The sequence below is a fragment of the Diadema setosum genome, chromosome 16 (assembly GCF_964275005.1).
Source record: "Diadema setosum chromosome 16, eeDiaSeto1, whole genome shotgun sequence".
In the NCBI taxonomy this organism is placed as follows: domain Eukaryota; kingdom Metazoa; phylum Echinodermata; class Echinoidea; order Diadematoida; family Diadematidae; genus Diadema; species Diadema setosum.
This window is the reverse complement of record NC_092700.1, coordinates 10,542,236-10,564,013: the sequence shown is the minus strand read 5'-3', so window position 1 is coordinate 10,564,013 and position 21,778 is coordinate 10,542,236. Positions and strand designations below refer to the sequence as shown.

At 38.7% G+C, this 21,778-nt stretch overlaps 2 protein-coding genes across 2 annotated transcripts in view; one reads left to right on the top strand and one right to left on the bottom strand.

Annotated features, from left to right (window-relative positions):
* The window catches only part of LOC140240290 (calmodulin-regulated spectrin-associated protein 1-like), a 30,986-nt gene extending 18,812 nt beyond the window's left edge, over positions 1-12,174 (top strand). Inside the window, exons 11-14 of the mRNA XM_072320073.1 lie at positions 1,198-1,275; positions 6,718-6,836; positions 10,154-10,317; positions 11,050-12,174. Of these exons, the coding sequence (XP_072176174.1) occupies positions 1,198-1,275; positions 6,718-6,836; positions 10,154-10,317; positions 11,050-11,176 (488 nt within the window). The 3' untranslated portion in view covers positions 11,177-12,174. The remainder of the gene's footprint in view (positions 1-1,197; positions 1,276-6,717; positions 6,837-10,153; positions 10,318-11,049) is intronic.
* Positions 12,175-20,955: 8,781 nt separating this feature from the next.
* On the bottom strand, positions 20,956-21,444 carry LOC140240289 (actin-binding Rho-activating protein-like). The gene has a single exon (XM_072320072.1). It carries the CDS (start codon positions 21,442-21,444, stop codon positions 20,956-20,958), a length of 489 nt encoding a protein of 162 aa, XP_072176173.1.
* Positions 21,445-21,778: the final 334 nt, after the last annotated feature.

Sequence of the window (21,778 nt, the reverse complement as noted above, 5' to 3'; positions counted from 1 at the left end):
TTTGTAATGAAATCTGCAGAGTTTGGCAGCTCTGTCATGTGCTTCTCCACAAAGTATCTGACTAGACATAGAGGAAGCATAGAGGAAACATAATTTCTTACATTTTCTCTCCTTCAACAAAGCCCTCGCAATTAATGATAATGTCTCTCACTCTCTCTGAAGTAGTATGCTTCGTAGCACCTCATACAGTAGGCAGCCATCGTAGCATGAATATGCAGCACCTGCCTTGATTCACACATTGGTTGTGCTCTTTTCATGAATCTTGACTTAAAAGAGAGTTTGGAAAGAGTTCATCAGGAAGGGAGGGACGTGTGCAATTTGTTTACAAGAATGTTTGTACGAGGATGCGTTTTTGATCCATTGTACTCCATTCTCAAAGTGCACTTGCCTTGCAATCAAGTTACACTCAGCTGCCAGTCAATCTGCAATCAAACTTGCATTCAGATGGCACTCCACCTCCAAGTACAATGAGTGATATGTTTGTGGTATTCTTTTGAAATTTGATAACCTGCCACAATTGCCACAAAGACAGTGACAGTATTGATGGTTAAATGATAAAATCTGATGCTTGAAGCAGTAAAGGAAGACAGTGCTGTGCCATCTTCATCTTGTGAAGTGCCTTCAAATTTTGCATGTTAAAGATTTCAGTACATGCATGATTCAATAAGGGTAGATGATGATAATGTGAGTGTTTATGGGATACATACCTTCTTTTTTGCATTTGAAGAATGAATACTGCTTTGAATTCTTTTGGTGCAAAAAAGGGTGATGATTTTTGTCTTAGACACGGTATCTTACAATTTTAAGCATGCAAGGAAATCATTCCTTTAGCTGTAGCCAGAAGGCAAGTTTGTCGAAACGATGCTGTTAAGAAAACAAGGACAAAATGCAGCCTGCGAAAGCATCAAAGAAATGAAGATATAGTTTTGATGACATACTCCTGAAGTATAATGATTACTTAACTGTTAATCAGAAGTATTAAAGCAGTTTGACTTATCGATAAGTTTCTACTCATTTCTTGCAATTTCTTTTTATAGATGGCACTACCTTTTTCTCTGACTGTTATTCCCATAATTCTCTTGTGTGCATGTCACCAAGCCTGGAGATACTTATCTTTGTTGAATTAGCACTTGACCTCCGTCCCTCCCGTAGTCATGCATGCAAACACCCCTATGTATTCAATGCACTCACATTCAGGTGCACAGAAGACGTCCTATACCATTAAGTCATCAGAGGGGGAGCCCCGAGCGGGTGCGGCAGCCGCCCCGGTTTCTGGTATGTAAAGAGTGTGGTCTTGCAGAAGCACCCTCATCGTTGTCAACTTCACCATACATTAACTCCTTCTTGTTGTACCCACCTCTAACAGCCCAATTACACCTACTTAAGTTGCAGTTTTTTTGCAGAGTTTGACTGACTCAATGTGTTTGTGACTAATTACGCTGTGTGTTCATTATGATTGGAATCAGAGGAGCCAATAAAATCATTCTGATACAGAGTATGTCATATTTAATCTGTATTCAACCTGAGACATTTACTTGTACATATTGCAATAATTTTGGATTTAATCTAATTACAGTAGGAGTGGGACGCAACGGGTGACTGAACAAAGTGACATTTTCTTGTTGTGATGATGTCTTTTAGTAGGGAACCAGTGAAGTGACTTTAACTTCACATTAGTTTTGTAAATTCAAAATGGAGGGATGAAGGATGTTTGTTGATCAGTTTGTTTTCTGAAGTAACCATATAAAAAGAGATTGGTGAGTAGGAAGGTTCAGATGTTAGATGATCACAAATGTTGGATTGAAGAAAGACACTTAAATGCCGTGTTCCTCAACCAATGAACCGCGGCCCACTGTCAGGCCGAAAAGCTTTTGCAGGTGGGCTGTGATGTTGGCCAAAAATGAATTAAAAAAGATTCATCATTTCATGTAACTATGGGCCTAAAAAAAATCTGTTGGAGCCAAAGTGGGCCTGGGGTTAAAAAAGGCTGAGAAGCACGGCTTTAAAGGGATATACGTGTTTCAAATGAAACAGACATGCACAGGAAGAATTAAAGAATCCTTTAAAAGTGAGTAAAGCCAGAGTGTATGTCGGTATTTCCTGGGGACAATATTGTATGGTGTGTATATTACTGAGGAGGGCTGTCAAGATATACTGTATTTATTCTCATGAGTGTAATCAAATGCGTTGCAATAGATGCAAATGAAAGCTGTCATCAAAAATGCCACTTGACTGCAAGAAAAAAACAAAGCAAAACAAAACAAAACAAAACCCTCTCTTGTAGAGCAATTACACCAAATTGCTGCAGCAACTGCATTCATTGTGTTATTGAGGCTCGTTTGGTGAAGAGGTTGGCAGTTGTTGCAAGGTCCAATGATTGCACCTTCTTCAACAAGAAACTTACATTCTTACCACTGATCCCATGTTTCCCAGCTGCTGCTCTGATAACTGTAATTACTTTTATTATCGTCTACAAAAATTGAAATCCTCCTTCTTCATGCCGTAAATTGGTTCCTGGTGTGATATAATGTCATTTGTGTGTCACTATCACAAGCGACTCCTGTTGTAACGAAGTTTTTGGGACTGGCAGTTTTGCCTTTGCTGTATCAAAATTTTGTCATAGCCGAACAAATGATAGATATAAAGATTTATATATGTGATAAGTTTATTACCAGAATTTTTAGTTCATTGCCACGAAATTTCGTTGTACCCATATTCGTTGTAATACGAGCGCTCTGTACTTGTCTGAACTGTCCACAGACTAACTAGCCAATCATGATAGAATTTCTCTTTCTCCTTCAGATCAGCAAAGATTTTAGTCTGTTCTGAAGTATTTGATATCTCATCTTGTTCATACTGTTCTGTATTCCCCTTTTTCCCCCAAACAGTTTGTCTGAATTCCTTTTTTTTTCTCTCGATCAAATCCAAGATTCATCTTTTTTGTCTTTATGTTTCTGTCAATAGATTTGTAATCACAGCATTCTTTTGTTACACCTAACTAATACCACTGTGTTATTCAGGGGACGTCATTCCCTTATCATTACATTGACTTTTTGTTGCGTGCCCGGAAGAATGATGCGAATCTGAGCCAGTGCGTAAGATATCTTGCGCACCTTGTGTGCGTTTGCGTTGTTCTTCTGGGCACACAACTTTTTGTCAAGTTTGAAGTGAACATTGTAGAATTTTCCATAGAATTAAGTCATGCATCATTCAACATAATTATACTGTGCAAGGTTCCTGTGAATCAGTAGATTTCAGGCCCCACAGCCTTAGCACAAAAAGGTGGCAAGTGTGTATTCACTTGGAGATGATATGCAACTCTGTGAAAAAGGGTGCCCAAGCATTTGGCAGCAACTGAAAGAGAGATAAAGGACTTGTCTCCTTTTTCGTGTTTTGTGTGTACATCATGCACATGCCACACCCGCATGAACTGTTAAGAATTGGACGTTTTGAATTGGAAGTTTCATGTCTCACATTGCTCCTGAAGGGATTCCTTGAATCTAACAATGTCATAGCTCCATTGATTTATTTTTTCGAAAATATACGATAAGATAAGAAAGAAATGTTCAATGCAGTGTTTTACCTGCATTGAGTTACTGACCTATTTTGATATTATCGACTTTGCATCTTATACAAAAACCTTAGGTACATATGTAAGTGTGCAACACTGACCTGAAAGTAATAGGAAGTGCTGTACCTGATGCAGTGTATTTCAGGATTGTTTGCAGTAAATCACTACTGTAGTAGACAGGCAGATATTTTGATATCTTACACCAATGTTTTTGATCCCATTTCTTTGTTTCGTGTAGAAAGATGTGAGCTTCGACAGACATCCTATTGTATCAAAACATTGCCAAGCAATCATAATTGCTTTTCAATACTGTACACAGGTACTGGTGGAAAAAGAAAATGTGTTCCTAATACTGCAAGTGATAATTTTGTTCAATAAATTTAACTTCATTCATGGATTCACTTTAAACACTGTGGCCATAAGATTAACAATCATAAGATCTGTACTCCAAGAAGTTAATTTATTGGTATCCACTGAAATCCTGTGAGTGTCTGCAGTCCAGGTGTACTAAAGTACACAATATTTTTTCTCTTCCTGTTCTTTCCGTCCATTGCCTGCCTGTTCTTTGCCCGGACATGCCCGCTCCATCTCTGACATTAATTCAAAAGAAAATCAAAGTAGTGCCCCGGGTGCCTCAGCACCTCCTGCTGCACATGGTAGCACTGCCCAATCCTCGTCCCAGGGGAACACTGCCGCCCCACCCTCCGCCCCACCAGGCGATGATGCAAGCAAGAAGTCCCCCTCTTCCACCAAGGCGGTCCCCGATGCGGTCAAGCGTAGGCCCCCTTCCCCCCGGCCCCGGGCCAACACCCTCCCAGGCCGCACCACCCCCGCGGAGTCCCCAGTCGAGGACTCTGCGCCACGCGCTCTCCAGTCCGGGCCGCAGAGCAGCAGAGCCAGCCCCATGTCACCTCCCGAGGGTGCGGCTGGACCCACGGCTTCAAGCGTTGCGTCGCAGGAGAGCAGCGGCTCCGGCGGCAGTCACCAGCTGGACTATTCTGGTTTGTGGATCAGCGAGGCATTCTCTGTCTTCCTTTTGTAGCCATATCTGCATCCAACGTCCTGTCGTGCACTCTTGCATGGATTTTTCTTTGCCAGCTGCATGCAGGCAGATCGATGGGGCGAAGTCGCAGCTCGTTATATGCATGGTGCCCAAATGCTCTGAATGACTTCCCCTTCCCCCCTGCCTGAGTTGAGGGCATCCCTCAATCTTCATCCGCTGCATCCCCCTCTCGTCTTCTCATACCTTTAAGTCTCTAGCCTTACCTCAAGACGCCTTGCCATCTCATCCTAATTTCTATATTTGCAGCAGCAGTTTGTTTTGGACTCTGCTGGTAGGATTTTTATGTTTGTTGAATAGTTTATTTCATGTGTATTTAGCAGCTTGTTTATGTATCTTTTGAAACACTTCTTTTCATTTGAGTTATGTAAGGATAGATTTTAAGTTTGGTCATGATTTTATTATTTCAATGTTTACATTGCAAGCATGACATGATTATGATTTTATTTTTGTTGTCTATGTCTATAACATTTGAAATAACAAAATTTGCAGACTAATGCTTCATCTAAACAGCATATAGGTATATGTCACGCACCTCTTACCATTCCCATGAAAGAAATCTTCTAATAGCTTATTGCTACTTTGACAACCAAATAAACATATTTACTTTTGAAACTCACAATTAATGCGCAGTATTCTAACCGTCAAAACCATATTATTTTGACTAAAAACTTGTGTATAAAGCCTGTAGATTTGTATTATATCTTTTTGTTTTGTATAATCAAAATGAGTGTGTGTGTCTGAGATGTAGGTGAAAATGGTGTATATATTTTCTTTAAATGAGTTTCTTTTCTTTCCTTGAGCCTTTATTTTGCATTTTTGTGTTTTCAAACTCTGTGGCGTAGAATAGATGCGTGCGGATTTATATTATGTGTAAAGCTTGCTTGAAGAGGCATTGAAAAAAAAAAAAATCTGTGACAACATTTTTTTGATGAGTCAGGATCTGAATCAGTGTTCTTCCAAAAAGGGGTGGGTTTTTCTTTCTCTTTATCTCTTTTTATTTTCTCTCTAAAGCCCTAGTGTGTGGTGACTAAATATTTGATTTGATCACCGGTTGGCTCTCGATGTTTTCCTCTGCAAAAGCACATTGTGCAGCCTGCACTCTTCTGAAGTAAAAACGATTGTCACGTGTCTTCAAGCGAGGGCGCTATCTCTTTTATATCCTGCTCTTCAATCCTTAACAAGGTCACCAAACACAATAAAGCAGGGAATCACAACACATGGCCTCACTGGAGACCAGTGTGTGACTGTTTTAAAGTCACCCTCTGTCTGGTTTCCTGGACTTGGGACAATAATCATTCCCAGCCAAATAAATTATTTCTTTACACCCGGCAAACTTGATTGATGTGTCCCCCAATAAAAGCTTTGATTGTCTTGCGAAACAGCTTACTAGGCAAAAGTTGGTACTAGTGATTGTTATCTTTTTATTTTGTTTTCTTTTGTAGGTAGCTCTGTGTATTTTCCTAGAGATTTGAATGTGCAATCTTTACCATGAGGAAGCTAAAGGGCAGTTTTCTCATTAAAAAAAGTGGGTGTTTGTGTAGACATTGGTTATGAGTGTTACAAGTTTATAGATTGTGAACTGTTGTACGAAGCAGAAGAAAGAATCTAATGAATATGAATGACTTATTTGCATGTTTTAGTGTGAGTCGGTAAAACATCTTAGGTTGCTAATATATTTAAGATCTGGCATAGAAAAATGATAGCCAAATATGAATAATGTGGAAGTTGTAGAATCCATAAAATTCTACAGTATTTGCTCTTTAGGCATACAAATCTACTTAAATTTTAAAAGCAGTGTCCTTTCAATCGAAATATGATAAAGCAATAAAAAAGAAAATAAAAGAAAAACATTTCTTGGAATCGGGAGACAACCGCTTTGGAATTTATGTTTTGCTTTATATTTGTTTCGGTTTTTTTTTTTTTTTTTTTTGTCTAGGTGTGAGGGAATTGTCATTGCTTATTATTCCAGTACAGCTATTTGTAGTATTAGGATGGTTTGAAGAATATGGGAATTTATAAATTTTCTTAATTGTGAGATGCAGGAGAGGAGAAAACTTATCATCTTCTGATTTTTCTTCGACAGGTCCCAAGCTCTTCGTGAAGCCAGCTGCCAAGTCCAACCGGCACATCATCATCAATTCCATCTGCCACTGCATCTTGGCGGGTACCGTCAATGAGAAGATGAAAGACAAGGTTCTACAGGTTAGTCTCGTCCTTACATGGTATAGTATTGGTTGAGGTGAGGATTCAGCCTTTAACCTGCTGAGGACGAGTCCCGAGTGTACTTGGGCGGGTGTCTATGTGAAATGTGTGTTGTAGCAAAATCAAACCGTCCTCAACGGGTTAACTTTTTAGGAGATACTTAGAAACAGCTTTATGAAATGTTGAAGAGCATACATTTCCTTGAGGAATTCAAATTTGATTTGATGAAAATTGGTTTTGAAATGACTGAGATATCCAAAAACAAAGTAAGACACAGTGATCGTGATAAAAGTTGGGTGCCGCCTTTTATTAAGGTCACTTCGATTTGGATGTCTTGGCCATTTTCAAAACCAGTTTTCATTGAATAAACTTTGAATACCTCTTAGAATTATATGCTCTTTCATATTTCATATTAAAAGAGGTTTGGCGATATAAAAAATGATCATCAAAAAAAAAGAAAGGAAAAAGTTCATAACCTGAAGTCCCATCCCATCTGAAGCTATACCATCCGCTCAGATCAGTAATGCTATGTATACAACATGTTTCCAGCGGCCACGGCAGTCACGTTTCAGGCCACCATGGACAAACAGAGGGGATAGAGGGGAGGGGATGGGCAAATGTGACAGACCGTGATTGCTGCATTAGATTTTTAAACTGTCAAAAAAATTTGCTGCTACGATTACAGTGCTAAAGAGAAGCTAGTAGGTTGATTGCAGCTAAAAGTGATAGCACGTAATGGGCTGTAACAAACTTGGAGGTGGTCCGTAGTGAGATGCGACGGGAAATATGCTAGCCTGACCAGAGACTGTGAGAATGGCTTCTGATATAACTATAGCTACGTGTTCACTGGAGTGAGAATTGAAACCAACAAAAAGAAAAGAGAATATCCTGCCTACCCCCAGGTGCACTATGTCCCAGGCAATCAGGGCAGCCATGGCCGCTGGGAACATGGTAAACGTAGCATATTGTTGAGGCACCATTCAAGAGGAAGGAGCTCTCTTTTGCATGGCATTGTGGGAGAAATCCTGGGGATGATGCAAAAATCTAGTTTTCTAGGCAAGTTTTGTCCTCACGCTGACATCAGTAATGTTTATACATTGTTCAAAAGGAAGTTAGCCCTTGTTTGCAGTGCATTGTGGGAGAAATCCTGGGTCCTGCTGCACAAAGCTAGTTGTGCCTGCCTGCCCGACTTGGAAGTTCATGTTGGTCAAAGGCACTGCTGCATGAATTATAGTGCAATGAGCTTGAAGAAGCCATTTTTCCTGTTGCGAAACTTATGTGTAAGGGGATTGTACAAAAAAAAAATTTGTTCTACCAGTTGTGTGAATTTTTCTGTACAGAAGCAATGCAATATGAAACAATTGCTGCAAAGTTGCTTTTCTTTATGAGTATGAGGCTTTGAAACGGATCTCTAGAAATTAAATGACAGTAGTTACGAAGACTGTCATGCACATCGTGCAAACAATGTGTTACACCCGTTAATCACTGTGGGTACATTAGCTTGTCTTTCTTTCTTGTTCTGAGAAATGAAGATCGGGCTAGGGCATTGTCTAGATTTCTCAAGGACATACCATTATGTCTAGATATCAGATAAACAAGCTCTGCACACACAGAATTGCTCTATGCTCAAAGTATAGTAAAGTTCCTATGTCGCACCTGTATACAAACTTTGTTCCCACCATGCACACACATACAGTACATACAATGGATATTGATGTGTAGCCCATCTTTTCCCCAGAGTCGTCTGTTTGTTTAGTTTTATGGTGTTTGTTTTGTTTGATGCCAGGTCCTAATGCAGTAAGTGGTGTATGATAGTTCTGTGCTTCTAAAGGTGCCTGTATGTTCTGCTAGCTAGGCAACAAAGTTTTGTCGCTTCGGGCAGCGGCCCGTTGGTTCATGTGCACCTGTCTTGAAATATAATTTGATCTTTTGGGCTATGGGGGGGGGGGGGGAGGGTGGATATGGCTTTTACAGGGCATTACATCCAAATCCAATTAAACCAGATGTTTGCTGCTTGCACAGTTAAATTTTACTTGGAATCTGCCAAAATCAACCTTTCAGGAGAAACTGAAATAAGGACTTGTGATCTCAACCTCCTGAAATGATGTCCTGATGAAGCCAGAAGTCAGATTTTGCAATCATGGCTTGAAGCCTGGAGACTAAGCCTATTAGAAAGTGGGAAGAAGGAATCTCAGTATCTGCTGACATTGAGACAAGATTGAAGACTAGCCATGGTGTAAGGGACATGGGAAACCAGTGCAGGAAATATTGATAGGGAAAGTGCAAACTCCCAAACAAGTAGGTCACTTCAGACTCGTCAAATGTGTGGACACTGTGACACCGAGTTGAGATACCACCACATATTCAAATTAGGTACTAGACAATGTGATGTCATCACCATACATTGACCTGTGTGCAAATTTTCACCAAAGAGAAAATCTTGTTTTTGTATCATATTATTCCTCTGTTATGATAACTTCATTATCATGACAGGCTTGTAGCTGGTAGATTATTGGCGTAGACTTTATTGACTTCAAGATTAAAGACACGTCTGAATTTGATCAAACATCTCCCATTCTTGTGTGATTTCACTCTTCTATTAAAAAAAAGAGAAAAGAAAATTACCTTGGACATGGAAGAGCATTGTGCTTTAAAGGGATAGTACAGTATTGGCGGAGATGAGAATAGGGCTTTTAACTTTTTGCGAGATACCAAGAAAACACTTATGATATAGTACAGAGCATACCATTTTAAGAGGAATTCAAAGTTTATTTGATGAAAATCAGGTTTGGAATGTTTAATTCCTCATAGAATTACTGCTCTTTCATATTTCGTGAGAGGTTGCTCATTATCTCACCAAAAAATGTTGGAAACCTGAAATTAGGTCTCAACTAAAACTATACGATCCCTTTAACCCATTGTGTGCTTTGGGTACTGATTGGCACAGAAAACCCCATATTGTTATAAACACTGGAGCAGAAAGGGTTAAGAATTTTGTGTTAGTGTTGTAGACAGACTCTGTGGCGCAAAATCACGAAGGTGGTTTGAAACTTAGACCATGGTCTGAAATAAGCATGAAATGGGCCTACCTTTGACATGCGCGTGTCAACGTGCATTTGTTACTGGACGTCAGCTGGCGTGCGCGATCTTACAGTTGTGTTTATGCAGATGAAATTTGCATAAACCATGGTTGCAGAAACCATGGATTAAGTTTAAACCACCGCTGTGAATTCGGGCCTGTGTGTCCTTGTGCATGTGCTTTAATGCACCTTTGAATGATATCAAATGATATGCGTACGCCCAATCCTATCTTGCAGGAAATTGCCAAGTCCGATCAGAAGCACTTCATGATCCTGTTCCGAGACCACAGCCTCCAGTTCCGCTCCCTCTACGTCTTCTCCCCGGAGTCCGAGGAACTGACCAAAGTCTTTGGCACGGGTCCTCGACACATCACCAACAAGATGACCCTTGCCCTCTACAAGTATGTGATCCACTTCAACAATCCATGTCCCTCATACAATATCAACCGTAGCTACATTGTAGTTGAAACATGTTCACTTAATTCAACATCTGCAGTAACTTGTTGTTGGTCATCATGTGGGTGGCTTTTTTGTTGTTTTGTTGGCACAGTAGAACTTCTTTCAGTGGCTATTGAAGAATGTGTCATTTAAGGTATACTGCAGTGTCTTATTCATTTTTTTCAATGATGGTAGATTTAGGCTTTAGAATATTTTTTTTTTTAGGTGTATAAAAGTTTATTATATTTTATGTGACTAAGCTAATCAGAATCAGTGATTGGTATGTCATTATTGAGGGGGATGATGCAACTTTTGGGTACCAGGTATATAACTATTTTTTTTTTTTCTCCTGGATGTTAAATACTCCACAAGTATGATCTTTAATAGGCTTTCTTCAAGGTGTTATATACATCTTTTTTTTTAATTTTTTTTTTACACTGTACATTTTCTTGAAAGACAGAAAGAAGTGACACCCGTAGAATCACCCGTACCACAATTCACTCTTTTCATACTCTATGCTGTCTACTTATAATGGTATCACTTGCTATGCAAAGATACAAGGAGAAAGACGATTGCTGAATCCCGGAAGAAGACTTCTTTGGTTCATGACAGATTCGGGATTTGACATTCTTCAATACTAAAACGTGCTATGTTCAATTGTTGCCTTTTTCGCTTTGGGATATTCTCCTCTTCAGGTACAATTCCGGTGGCAAGCAGTTCGTGAAGGTGCCCTCAAAGTCGATGTCCGTCCAGATCGACGGTCTGACGATAAACAGCACCTTCTGGCAGCCGAAGAAAACGTCGACGACGAAAAAGCACTGAGGCCTAGAGTTGTACTCTATAATCATGCCAAAGATCAACTTGTAGGAAGGTTGCCGTAGTGGCACATTTGTCACCAGATAGGATAGATGTGTACCAAGAGAGAGCACAAGGGCAGGAGGGTGACCCTGATGAACAGGTCACGGAGGTCGGGGGTCAATGGTGGTAGTTACTTCAGATTTTTATTAGCATCTGAAAGTCACTATTGTCATCGGATAAAAAGAATAAAAACACTGCAGAGAGAGTTTGTCAAGAGAAGCTGAGGAGGAGATGTATGCCAATATGTCATACGTGAAATTTTCCTCTTGATAGCCTGCCTTTCCTGTCCAGAATAGGAGAAAGTTGATATGGTAGTCTCCCGAACCTGGATGGCGATGCCCAATGAGGGCAGCACAAGCCCATCCAGGTGGTCGAGGAACCGAACAAAGAGCTCTGTAGATAGTCAACATTTGACACAACCAGTACCGTGGAAGCTCCTTTGTTACAGTACTTTGGATACAGCCTTCACGTTTGGCAACCAATCACGGTATTCCTGTAGCAGCGTGGAAAATGTCTAGACGTCTCCGAGAATGCAATGGCGAAACTGTAGAAACGTTAGCTTTGCTTTCTCTCGAGTAGAGTTTCGATGTGTAGGTGTTCTATCTATGGGAGGGCTGAAACTATGCACGGAAACTACGAACAAGACATGGATGGCAGATAAAGATCGGTTACGTGTAGAATGCCGGATTTAATCGCATTTCAACCCATTGTGCAATCATCTGTAGGAATCTCAAGCGAGTCTGTAAATACTTGAATTGTTTCTGTATCAAAATGTGCTGAACAATCACTAGTATTTATTCAAAGGTAGTGTAAATCACTCTAATTGTATTTTTTTTTTTTTGGTTTTTGTTTCTTTTCCGCAGGACAAGATTCTTTAGTCACTCCTACATGATAATATTATATAGTGAGAGAAATTTATTAGTCTGTATCAAGTACGTGGAAGACCTTTATTGAATGGTGAAAATTTGAATTATTGATGGGATACGTATGTGGCATGGAATGTATGTGTCGTGTCAAACTCGTGAATGTGCTTTTCCATCAATATGATTATAGAAGTTTCTCAAATTTTACATAGCGCGAAGTATTTCCTTGAGCAGTAGCTTTCGCAAAATGCCTAGTGCAGTGTCTGAGGAGATGTTCTACTTATCAAAAGAAGAAAGTAGAAGAGAATAACCCAAATAACCTCGCAGATATTAGTGCTCTGGTTTTGGGATGATCAGCTGCTGTATACCCAGGCTGCCAGATTGAAAGGCTTAGTTGTTAATTGAAATATAAGCCTGTAAGACTCAAAATAGCCAGCCTGAGCTACAGTTCCATGAGAGCAGACCCAACCACTGACAAGACTGGAAAAAAAAAAAAAAAACCAAACAAACAAAAAAAACACACACACAAAAATCCACAAAACAATTTTCAGGAGTGAATGGTTTGAGGGGGAAAATAATCTGCGATGATGGCTGATAGAATTTATAAGCAATCAATTTATAGCAGTTCCTGTCTATGAAATTGACCTATCTATCAGCTACTCAACTGTTCCTGTAAGACAAGTATTATCTCTTCAGCATGGCAAGACATATGGCAAGATATACTTGAAGGTTTGTTTGGCCAGATTTGTTAGGAGAAAGAGCAATTCTTCATTTGTCTAGTATGTAGGTCATTAAAGTGGAAAGGAAATACAAAGTCCAATCCAAATGCTGGATGTGTGTATGTATTTTTAAAAAAAAAAATGGTATCTTGTTCATTGACCAATGCACTGCACTCTAATCATATCAAACTTGAGCATGCCAGACCTTTCTCGCAATATGATCACGTAATCATACAGTTGTGTTTTATCAGTTTCAGAATGTGATTTGTTTTTTGCATTGAAGCTACCCTATCAAACAGTGGAAAACTTGTGTGAATGACCCATCACAGATGGAAAAGACTGCAGAACTGTGTGTTCAGAATTTGATTATGTGTTTGTTTGTTTTTCTTTTTATGATTTATCTTTGCCTTACCATCATTTATTTGGGGTCAGAATTGCCCCTTAAAGTCTTACTTGACCATATTTGCCTCCTTGGCAGTGATATGTGTTCTTGAAGCCTACTAATGTGGAGTCTCCATTGTACTGTGCAATGTAATTAACTTTGGGAACAAATCTGTGGTTGACTGGATAGGTTTGCCTTTGTGTGGTTGGAATGGTTTAAGTCCTATGCCATTTTAGCTGAATGTTTCATCCTATTTATGGGTTGTTGTTTTTTTTCGGATAAAATGTTTCAATCCAAATTTTGTTGCTTTTTTCTGAGTCGAATGGAATTCATCAAAATCTTGTTTTGATATAGGCATGCTGGATTCAGAAGTGGTTTGCTTTGAAGTTTATAATGTGAGATCAGACAAGTAAACAGGTATAGTGGTAATAGACGGAAATGTAGGATAGCAGTAGGATGTACAGGCAGGATGGGTTGGAACCAGGAGTCCATTTCATGAAGCCATCGCATAACAGTCTTTACATAAATCTCAGAATGGCCAAAGTCGCTCATATGTAGCTATACGAGACTTTCAAATCCGTTTCATGAAGTCTCTCATAGACGTGTCTTATGAGCGAAAAGTCTTATGATCTCATAAGAATTTTGTGAAACGGACCCCTGGATGTTTAGTTTACCCAGTAACCTGCTCTTTTTCCTGCTCGGCTCAAACAAGACATCACCTTGTATGGGATGGCTGCATGCAAGACACAATCAAAAAAAAGAAAAGAAAAGAAAAGGTGTAAAGCCTCTTTCTTTCCTTAGACCCCTTCAAAGAAAACAAAGTAAAAAACAAACCAAATCAAATCAAAACAAACCAAAACAAAACAAGGGCCATTTACATCCGTGGGGAGGAATGATAAAATTTCTCCTGATGAATTTTGTGTGTGCTCGCTCTGATTAATTTCGATCACATATCGGGTAATCTTTGATCTTTCCTGCTCACACTTCCCGTGTTGATAACCGACAATATCGAGAAGGAATTACTCCTGAGACCTAGAATTCCAGATTGTTCAGGAAAAATTAAAAGTAGACACTATGACTTTTTACTTGTCTGATTGTTCACAAACAAATGACTTTTTACTGTAGTAGATGCAAATTTGTATGCTTTGTCAACTTGAAGATTTCTAGTGTTCTTTGGGCTTCCAATATTCTTTGCAAATATAGTTCTAATATGAAAGTGTGTTATTTTCTCTTGAAAGAGTTTTGTGTGTGTTATGGTCATATGGTATTTTGATGCTGATTTGCTGCTTCTGTTTGTTTAAATCAGCTGTAGTTTGTGATGTTTCTTGGGTCTAATGACTTCTATGTTGCACGACTATAATTTAGGACTTTTCGTAGCAGACAAGTTTTGGTTGTGCAGGAATAGCCTTATGGAGGCGATTGTGGGCTAAATATCAATGTCCAAGGATGCATTTGTCAGATGAAACGTCACCACCCAGGTTCTGTCCAGAAGTTGACTCAAAGGTCACACTTGACAGATACTGAGTGTCAAGCTGGTGAGGGCCCCCTTTAAGATTGTTACTTCTTTGTAATGAAAACTCCTGAAGTTGTAAATTATGGTAGTTCTTCTTTACACTAGTGTCTCAGCATGGGTTGGCTCTTGTTTTGAAGAGTGATCCAGTAAATTCTTGTCATTACAGTACAATGTGTCAACCATTTTCGAGAATGTCAGAGATTTTAGTGAAGAAAAAAAAAATGTAAAGAAGACTTACATTTGAGTTGGCATTAGTAGTGATAGTGCGTTGACTTGTACTTCAGCTGAAACAGTGTATGAGGGAAATGTGGTGTTGTAATTAAGTTAGCATTAAGTTCAGTATTGAGAAACGGCATGATTTGGGACATCATATTGATCCGTTGGTGGCAGCTGGCAGGCCACATTGCATGTCATGTCATGTGATTAGTCACATGACAAGCTGTCTTGCAGAGTGAGCAATATCATCCATTTCTCTCTTCATTTCTTTTTTCCTGGAACGAGACATTCCATTGGTGTGCTTATCTTTCAAACTCCAAAGTTGTTTATTTGAATTAGGAGTGGAATAAAGCAGTGCTACATAGCTACAGAAAGCTACATAGGACATTGTAGTTTGATACAACTCAGTCTGGTTGGCCGACTTTGTGTGAACTGAATGGACATTTTGCATGCTTCTTCTTGTGTTGTATGTCCTGTCAGTAAAATTGGATCATAGCTTTTAAGGAAAGTTAAAAAACACACATGATAATATAAAGCAAGGAACTGCTTTCTATATTCTGAACTAGTAAGAGAAATGTGTTGTTATATGACATTTACGTTGAAAACAAGAATGAAGAGATGTTTAGCGAACACTTGTTTTATTGTGCTTTTTTTTTTTTTGTGATGCAAAATTCAAGAGTTTGGTCCAGTCCTTTGTCATGATTTGGAAGGTTTTAGAATCTTGTGATGCCATCAGTGCATGAAAAACCTATCACTGCTTGAGTGAATGGACGAGTTCGCACTGCCCAAAACAGAAGGATTGAAGAGTTGTAAAAATACCAATATGTGTTGGAGAACATCTCAGTTGGCTGTGTGTGTGCGGATGAAGAGGTGAGTGGAAGTGGCGATTTTGTTTTGCGATTCTTTGTGAAATGACGTTTTAAGTTTGGATGAAGAAATAATTATCCACTTGTTTTTCTCTTTTTGACGCATGTAAATATTGTGTAAATGATATTAACCTGTAAATATACTAGTGTCCATACTGTTGTACAATAATGAGACACAGTGATATATAATTCTGTGTACAGTTTATTATCTCTTGTACAGTCCCAGTAAGAATAAAAAAAAGGAAGAGAAAATGCTGAAATGTGTAGAAATAGAAAATTCAAAATAGTCTCAAAGTATAATGCCCTGTGACATAGACTAAATATAATAGAATGCTATTTATAGAGTTCATTTATGATGAAATATAATTTCTAGTAGAGGCATATCGTATTTTGGGGATACATAACTTGTTGACAGAGTTTATTATTTGTTGGATGCCATCTTTGCACGAGCTTATTTCTATATATTTTGCTGTTTTCATTTCTCCTGTGATTTAATGCCATGCACCTGTCAAAAAAACTATGTTATTATTTCAGCTTAGGATGGAGAGTGTATATGGATATCAAACTGGAATGTACAGCCTTAAAAAATGTTGTGTTGTTGATTATGAATGAAATTTATTGCCTTGAAGAGTGTACTTCCGTGTCAGTCGATTTGTTAGCGTAATGGAGCTTGTAAAGACAGAATGCGAGCACAGAAAGACTGCCCCTGTTAAATGTCAATATTATTAAAGTTTCGGTGTATTCTTGAATGCGGCGATCTTGCACTAAAATGTGTGTATATCAGTTGGATATCTGAGGTACTAGGTACTCAAATGTGAAGCTTTTTATCAAGATTTAAAACATTATTTGACGGTAAATTTTTACATACAACAAACCCTGGTTTGCAGTATTCCTGTGTAAACAATTTTGTAACATGTCCTATGTAATGCAAAGGTTAAGACTCTACACATGCAATGCCACAAGCTGTGCTCATAAGGTACTCTTTGCAAACCATGCTCTCAGTAATACTTGTATTCCCCACTGGCTATAGTCTCCACACATTTATGAACAGTGTCACTGAATTCTACCAGGACTTCATGGGCGGACATATCCATGATATCGTATCAGCATTAACGGCGTTTGGAGCAGTGTGCGCCAAAAGTTATTCTTTTCTCGGTTGTTTCATGACTTAGATGTTTCCCAAATGAAGATTGGAGTGCTCTGGCTCCAGCCTGCACAAGAAGTTTGTCTGACTGTGATAGTCCCAGAATTATGAATATGAAGTGCCCTTTAGTTTGTGGACAGATTGATATTTACTCATCAAATTAATGTCTTTTTCACAGTTGATACAGACAGCACATGAAGTGATGTGCCAACGTTGTAGTCTGGGTAAATTTTACATGGTATATATAGATATCAATGCTAGTCCTTCTGGTTTAAGAAACTTCTTTGTTTTCTATATTGCTGTACATGTGGCACTCTATAGTCTCAAGCCATGCTACAGTCCCACTGTATTGATAAAATTGTGTGGAGAATTCAGACACCTTTAATCAATAACTATATGTGGAAGAATTGCAGTATTCCAAGAGTTTCATTACACAGTATCCTAATGAGAGAAAAAAACCCCCACTAATTCTCAAAAATGTTGATTGTTGTGAGAGTCTCTGCATTGGTATTGTTGTCAGCATGCCTTGTGGGCTCTAACATTACAGACTTTCATCTATTAGTTACTAAGCTTTGACTTGTACTTCATGATGATTAAGCATGCCGGAGTTTCAAGCAGAAACTCATGTCGGGTTTAATGGAAACTCTCGTACAGGAAGAAGAACAAAAACTCATGAACACTGTGTGTTTGTTGAACCTTATTCAGCCATGTTCCTACATTTATGGCACCATGCCTACTATGGAAAGCCAAGACAAAAATTTTTGCCAAACCTAAATACATTTTACATCTAGTGAATATTCATGCATGTTATTTCTGTGCCAGCATTTCATACAGTTGTTATCCCCCGTAATATCGTATGTGGTTCATGTTGCGGCATTATTATCTTTCATATAAGCAGGTCACATGACCTGATCTCGTGTATCTTCATGAACACATGCCTCTAAAATAATTATAGTTGGATGTGAACAGTTCACAATTCTCGTTCTGATATGATACAATCATTTCTGCGTGTACGATGCCAAAACAGCACATACCTGTATATATGCATTTACATACAATGTGACTTGGTTTGGATGTTCATTAATTCAACTCATGTACAGCTGTGAAGCTGATAAACATACGATACACACTGCATAGTGGCATACACCTACATTCACTTACTTGCACATCAGAAGAGCACACCCGTATGTTGTGTTGGCTTTGAAGAGTATTAAACTAATATCAATTTTAATCGTCTTTCTTGATGTACAGATTATCAAGTATATATTCCAAAGCTTTTCTTTTCCCACTTCAACAGTGATTTATTTTTTTCTTGTGTGTTGATGTGTCTGTCACTTGCAGTGTAGATTGTAAAATCTGTTGGAAAAAAAAGAGATGAAAAACAAATCAAAAGCAGTTCACCCTTAACAAGGATAAAGCAAGATTGTACTTCTCAGATGCGTACATACGTTGTAAAGTTATTCAATGTCATACCACAGCTGGATCGAGATGTTGCAGCATTAAACATGGAAATGTGAATATACCAAGCTTGAATGTGTGTTTCTTCGCTCTTTAGCGTCACACTTTGTTATACACTATTGATGTGTCACTGCAAGAAGTTAATAGGTAATGGTGTTCTAGAATGGTCCTTCACCAGTTAAAAAGGCGTTACAATACAAAGTATTATTCTTTTGCTGTGAAGTGTCACAGTGGGTAGTATTGTCAGCAGTGAGCTCATTGTTTCTCAATTTGATCACATAATATCTTCACAAGTCTACATCTGACATACTGTAAAAGCTGGTATTCTTGTAGGGGTTTAAGTTTTGTGAATTTTTTGAGTCACTTTGGGGCCGCAAATTCGACTACATGCAAAAATGCCTCCACCTGATCTTAAAGGGACTGTACAGTACTGGTTGAGGTAAGGGATTCATGTTTTGAACATTTCTAAGTGAGATAATGAGAAACCTCTTACGAAATTTGAAAGAGCATGTAATTTTAAGAAGGATTCAACGTTTATTTGATGAAAATTGGTTTTGAAATGGCTGAGATATCCAAAAAAGTGATAATAATAAAAGGTGACAGGCCACAACTTTATTAGGATCTCTTTGTTTCACCTTGTTTTTGGATATCTCAGCCATTTCAAAACCGATTTTAATCAAATAAACTTTTGATACCCTTTAGAATTGCATGCTCTTTGACATCTCATAGAGTGGTTTCTCAATATCTCGCAAAACGTTAAAAGCTAAATCCTCACCTCGACCAGAACTGTACACACCCTTTTACCGCATTCAATTTGTAGAGTGAACGGATAGGCATTTAAATAGTGCACTCGGTGTCAAATTGTGAAAACAACATCTTGAGAAAATGTCTGTGACCTCATTTGCAAAAATATCTGCAGCAAAAATATCAGCTTTTACGGTAATTTGTTTGTCACAATATTTTATTCAACTTGGTATTCTTTATATTACAAAGCTCATTAAATTTTGATTTATCATTGTAGCTGCTTTCACAAAATCCGCATTGAGCCTGTTAAGAGGAATAACATGAATTTTGGAAAATAATTACATTGTACAGCAATGTGAAGAGGCTTTGAACATGTTAGAAAAGTATTGGAATCCCATGGATAAGTCAATATACATAACAAAGATTAGAATCAGAATTAGAAGTTAGCATTTTATTGGCTCTTCTGACCCCCTCTCGGGGTACGAGAGTACAAACAAACAAAGAATATAACAGCACAACTTTGTATAACAGACCAGTGAATACAATTCTTGTAGATAATGCATAATGACATGAGATATACCGAATAAAAGATAATAAGAATACAGTGTGTGGGAATGCAAACAAGAGTAAAATGAAAATAGAAGATACACAGACAATCTACCTATAAATAACAGGTTTTTCAAAAGCTAAACAAAGCAAGATGTTTCATGCTATTATTGTCATTCTACCCTACTTTGGCAAAAGGAAGCACGTGACATACCATCCGAATTTGAGTTATTCATGTTTTCATAATTCACATAATGAACTCTTCTTCCAGGCCGAATTTCACGCAGAAACACTCGTCCTACTAAGAGAAATGTTAGATAAGACATCATGATAGTCCATTGACGTCAGTGTAAATGACAGACACATTTTACTCTTTTACGAGAAATGTCACTTTTGTCACTTGCTTCCTTTTGCCAAAGTAGGGCAGCATTGACACTGGACACGAGATATTTAGATTTTGAATGCCAGTTTTGTCAGTGATCTCTACACTTGCTTTAAGCTAACAGGTCTAACGTAGTGTAATTTCATTTTGTTAGAATGAATGAACATACGAATATCTTATCTCCTACCTATCTACAGAGAGAAAGAGAGAGAAAATGAATGATTCAGAAAGATAGTGTAAATGAAATTAAATGTAATTGCACTTCAAAACAGAGAAACAAACCTGAACTTTTGAACACCCGTATGAGATGACATGAATCCACATGCTTTATAATACTTTGTTTTCTTTTCGGACATTTTTTTTTTTTTTTTTTTTTTGCTGCCTAGCGTAGTTAGGTTGTTCTTGCGTAGTTCTTGCGTAGTCACAGAGTCATTTATACCAAATGTATGATATTTATTCCATATATGGATGTATCAGGGATGTAAGGGTTTAGAGTTTAGTCTAGCTGATTTCAGATTTTTTTTTTCACTCTGCTCAAAACCCTGTTTTCATACATTTTGGCAATTCAAATGCATTGAAATATCTATATTTTAATGCATTTAAAGACTTTTTTTTTCATAAGTTTCGTCACACCCCTGCTGTAGATCCCATCTAAGACTGGTAGAATTCAATAAATGGCAAAAAGACGTGTGAATGGTTGTCCGATAAAACCACCCAAATACAATCCGCATGCGTAGAATACTAGTATGCTTTTTAGGCACAAAACTTCTGCCCACTTTTCAAATGCGTGGTTATAATATTATGTTCTCACAAATGAAATCCTTATAATACACTCATTTGAATAGCAATATTGATCAAAGAATTTGTGTCATTGATCAAATGAGTTTCGGTAACAATAAAAAGCTTTAATTCAGTCATACACATCACACAGCATGGTGATTACCACGTGGTCGTCCCGACGTTGCCACAGCATCTCGCCTTCGAACTGGACGAGCCCCTGCTTCCTCGCGCGCATCAGAATCCCGACCAGTTTGTTGGAGATCTTGGCGTAGATTTCGAAGAGTTTGCCAAACGTGATCGCGTAGCGCACGCGTCCGTCGGCGAGGGTTTCGCGCCGCGCGCATTCCTGCAAGATGCGCACGAGCTGGCGTATTTCGCCGCTAATGCGCTGTCCGGCCTGCTGTCCACGGATTGCGGTCTTCGATCCCTCCACGGGGCGCGCGTAGTTCGGGTCATCCTTATCCAACTTCGCTCGTGTGGAGGCGCCCTCCCACTCAGAGAATGGGTTGATGAGCTGTTTTTGCCGATGCTCTTCTTCCACGCCTTTCCACTTGGCGATTCGGCTATTCAGGCTTCCGCCCACCCCCTCGTCGATGTCCGCGTCGCAGCCGATCTCCATTTCGTCGTCCACTTCATGCAGACATCGCCCGTAGGTGACTGAGATGTGTTCAAAGCACTCCCTCCCTGTACATTCAAAAAGCACAGTAAAATGATATTGCCTTTTAATTTTCAGCATGGGAAAAGAAGAAGAAGAAGGAGGAGGAGGAGGAGGAGGAGAAGAAGAAGAAGGAGAAGAAGAAAAAAAAGAAGAAACACTTATTAAAGGGACTTATTTCGATTTCCTTTGTTTCTTATTTTCAAATATTGATAAGCACATAGAACCAATTACAATAATGCTGGAAAACAACGACAGCAACAACAACAACAACAACAACAACAACAACAACAACACA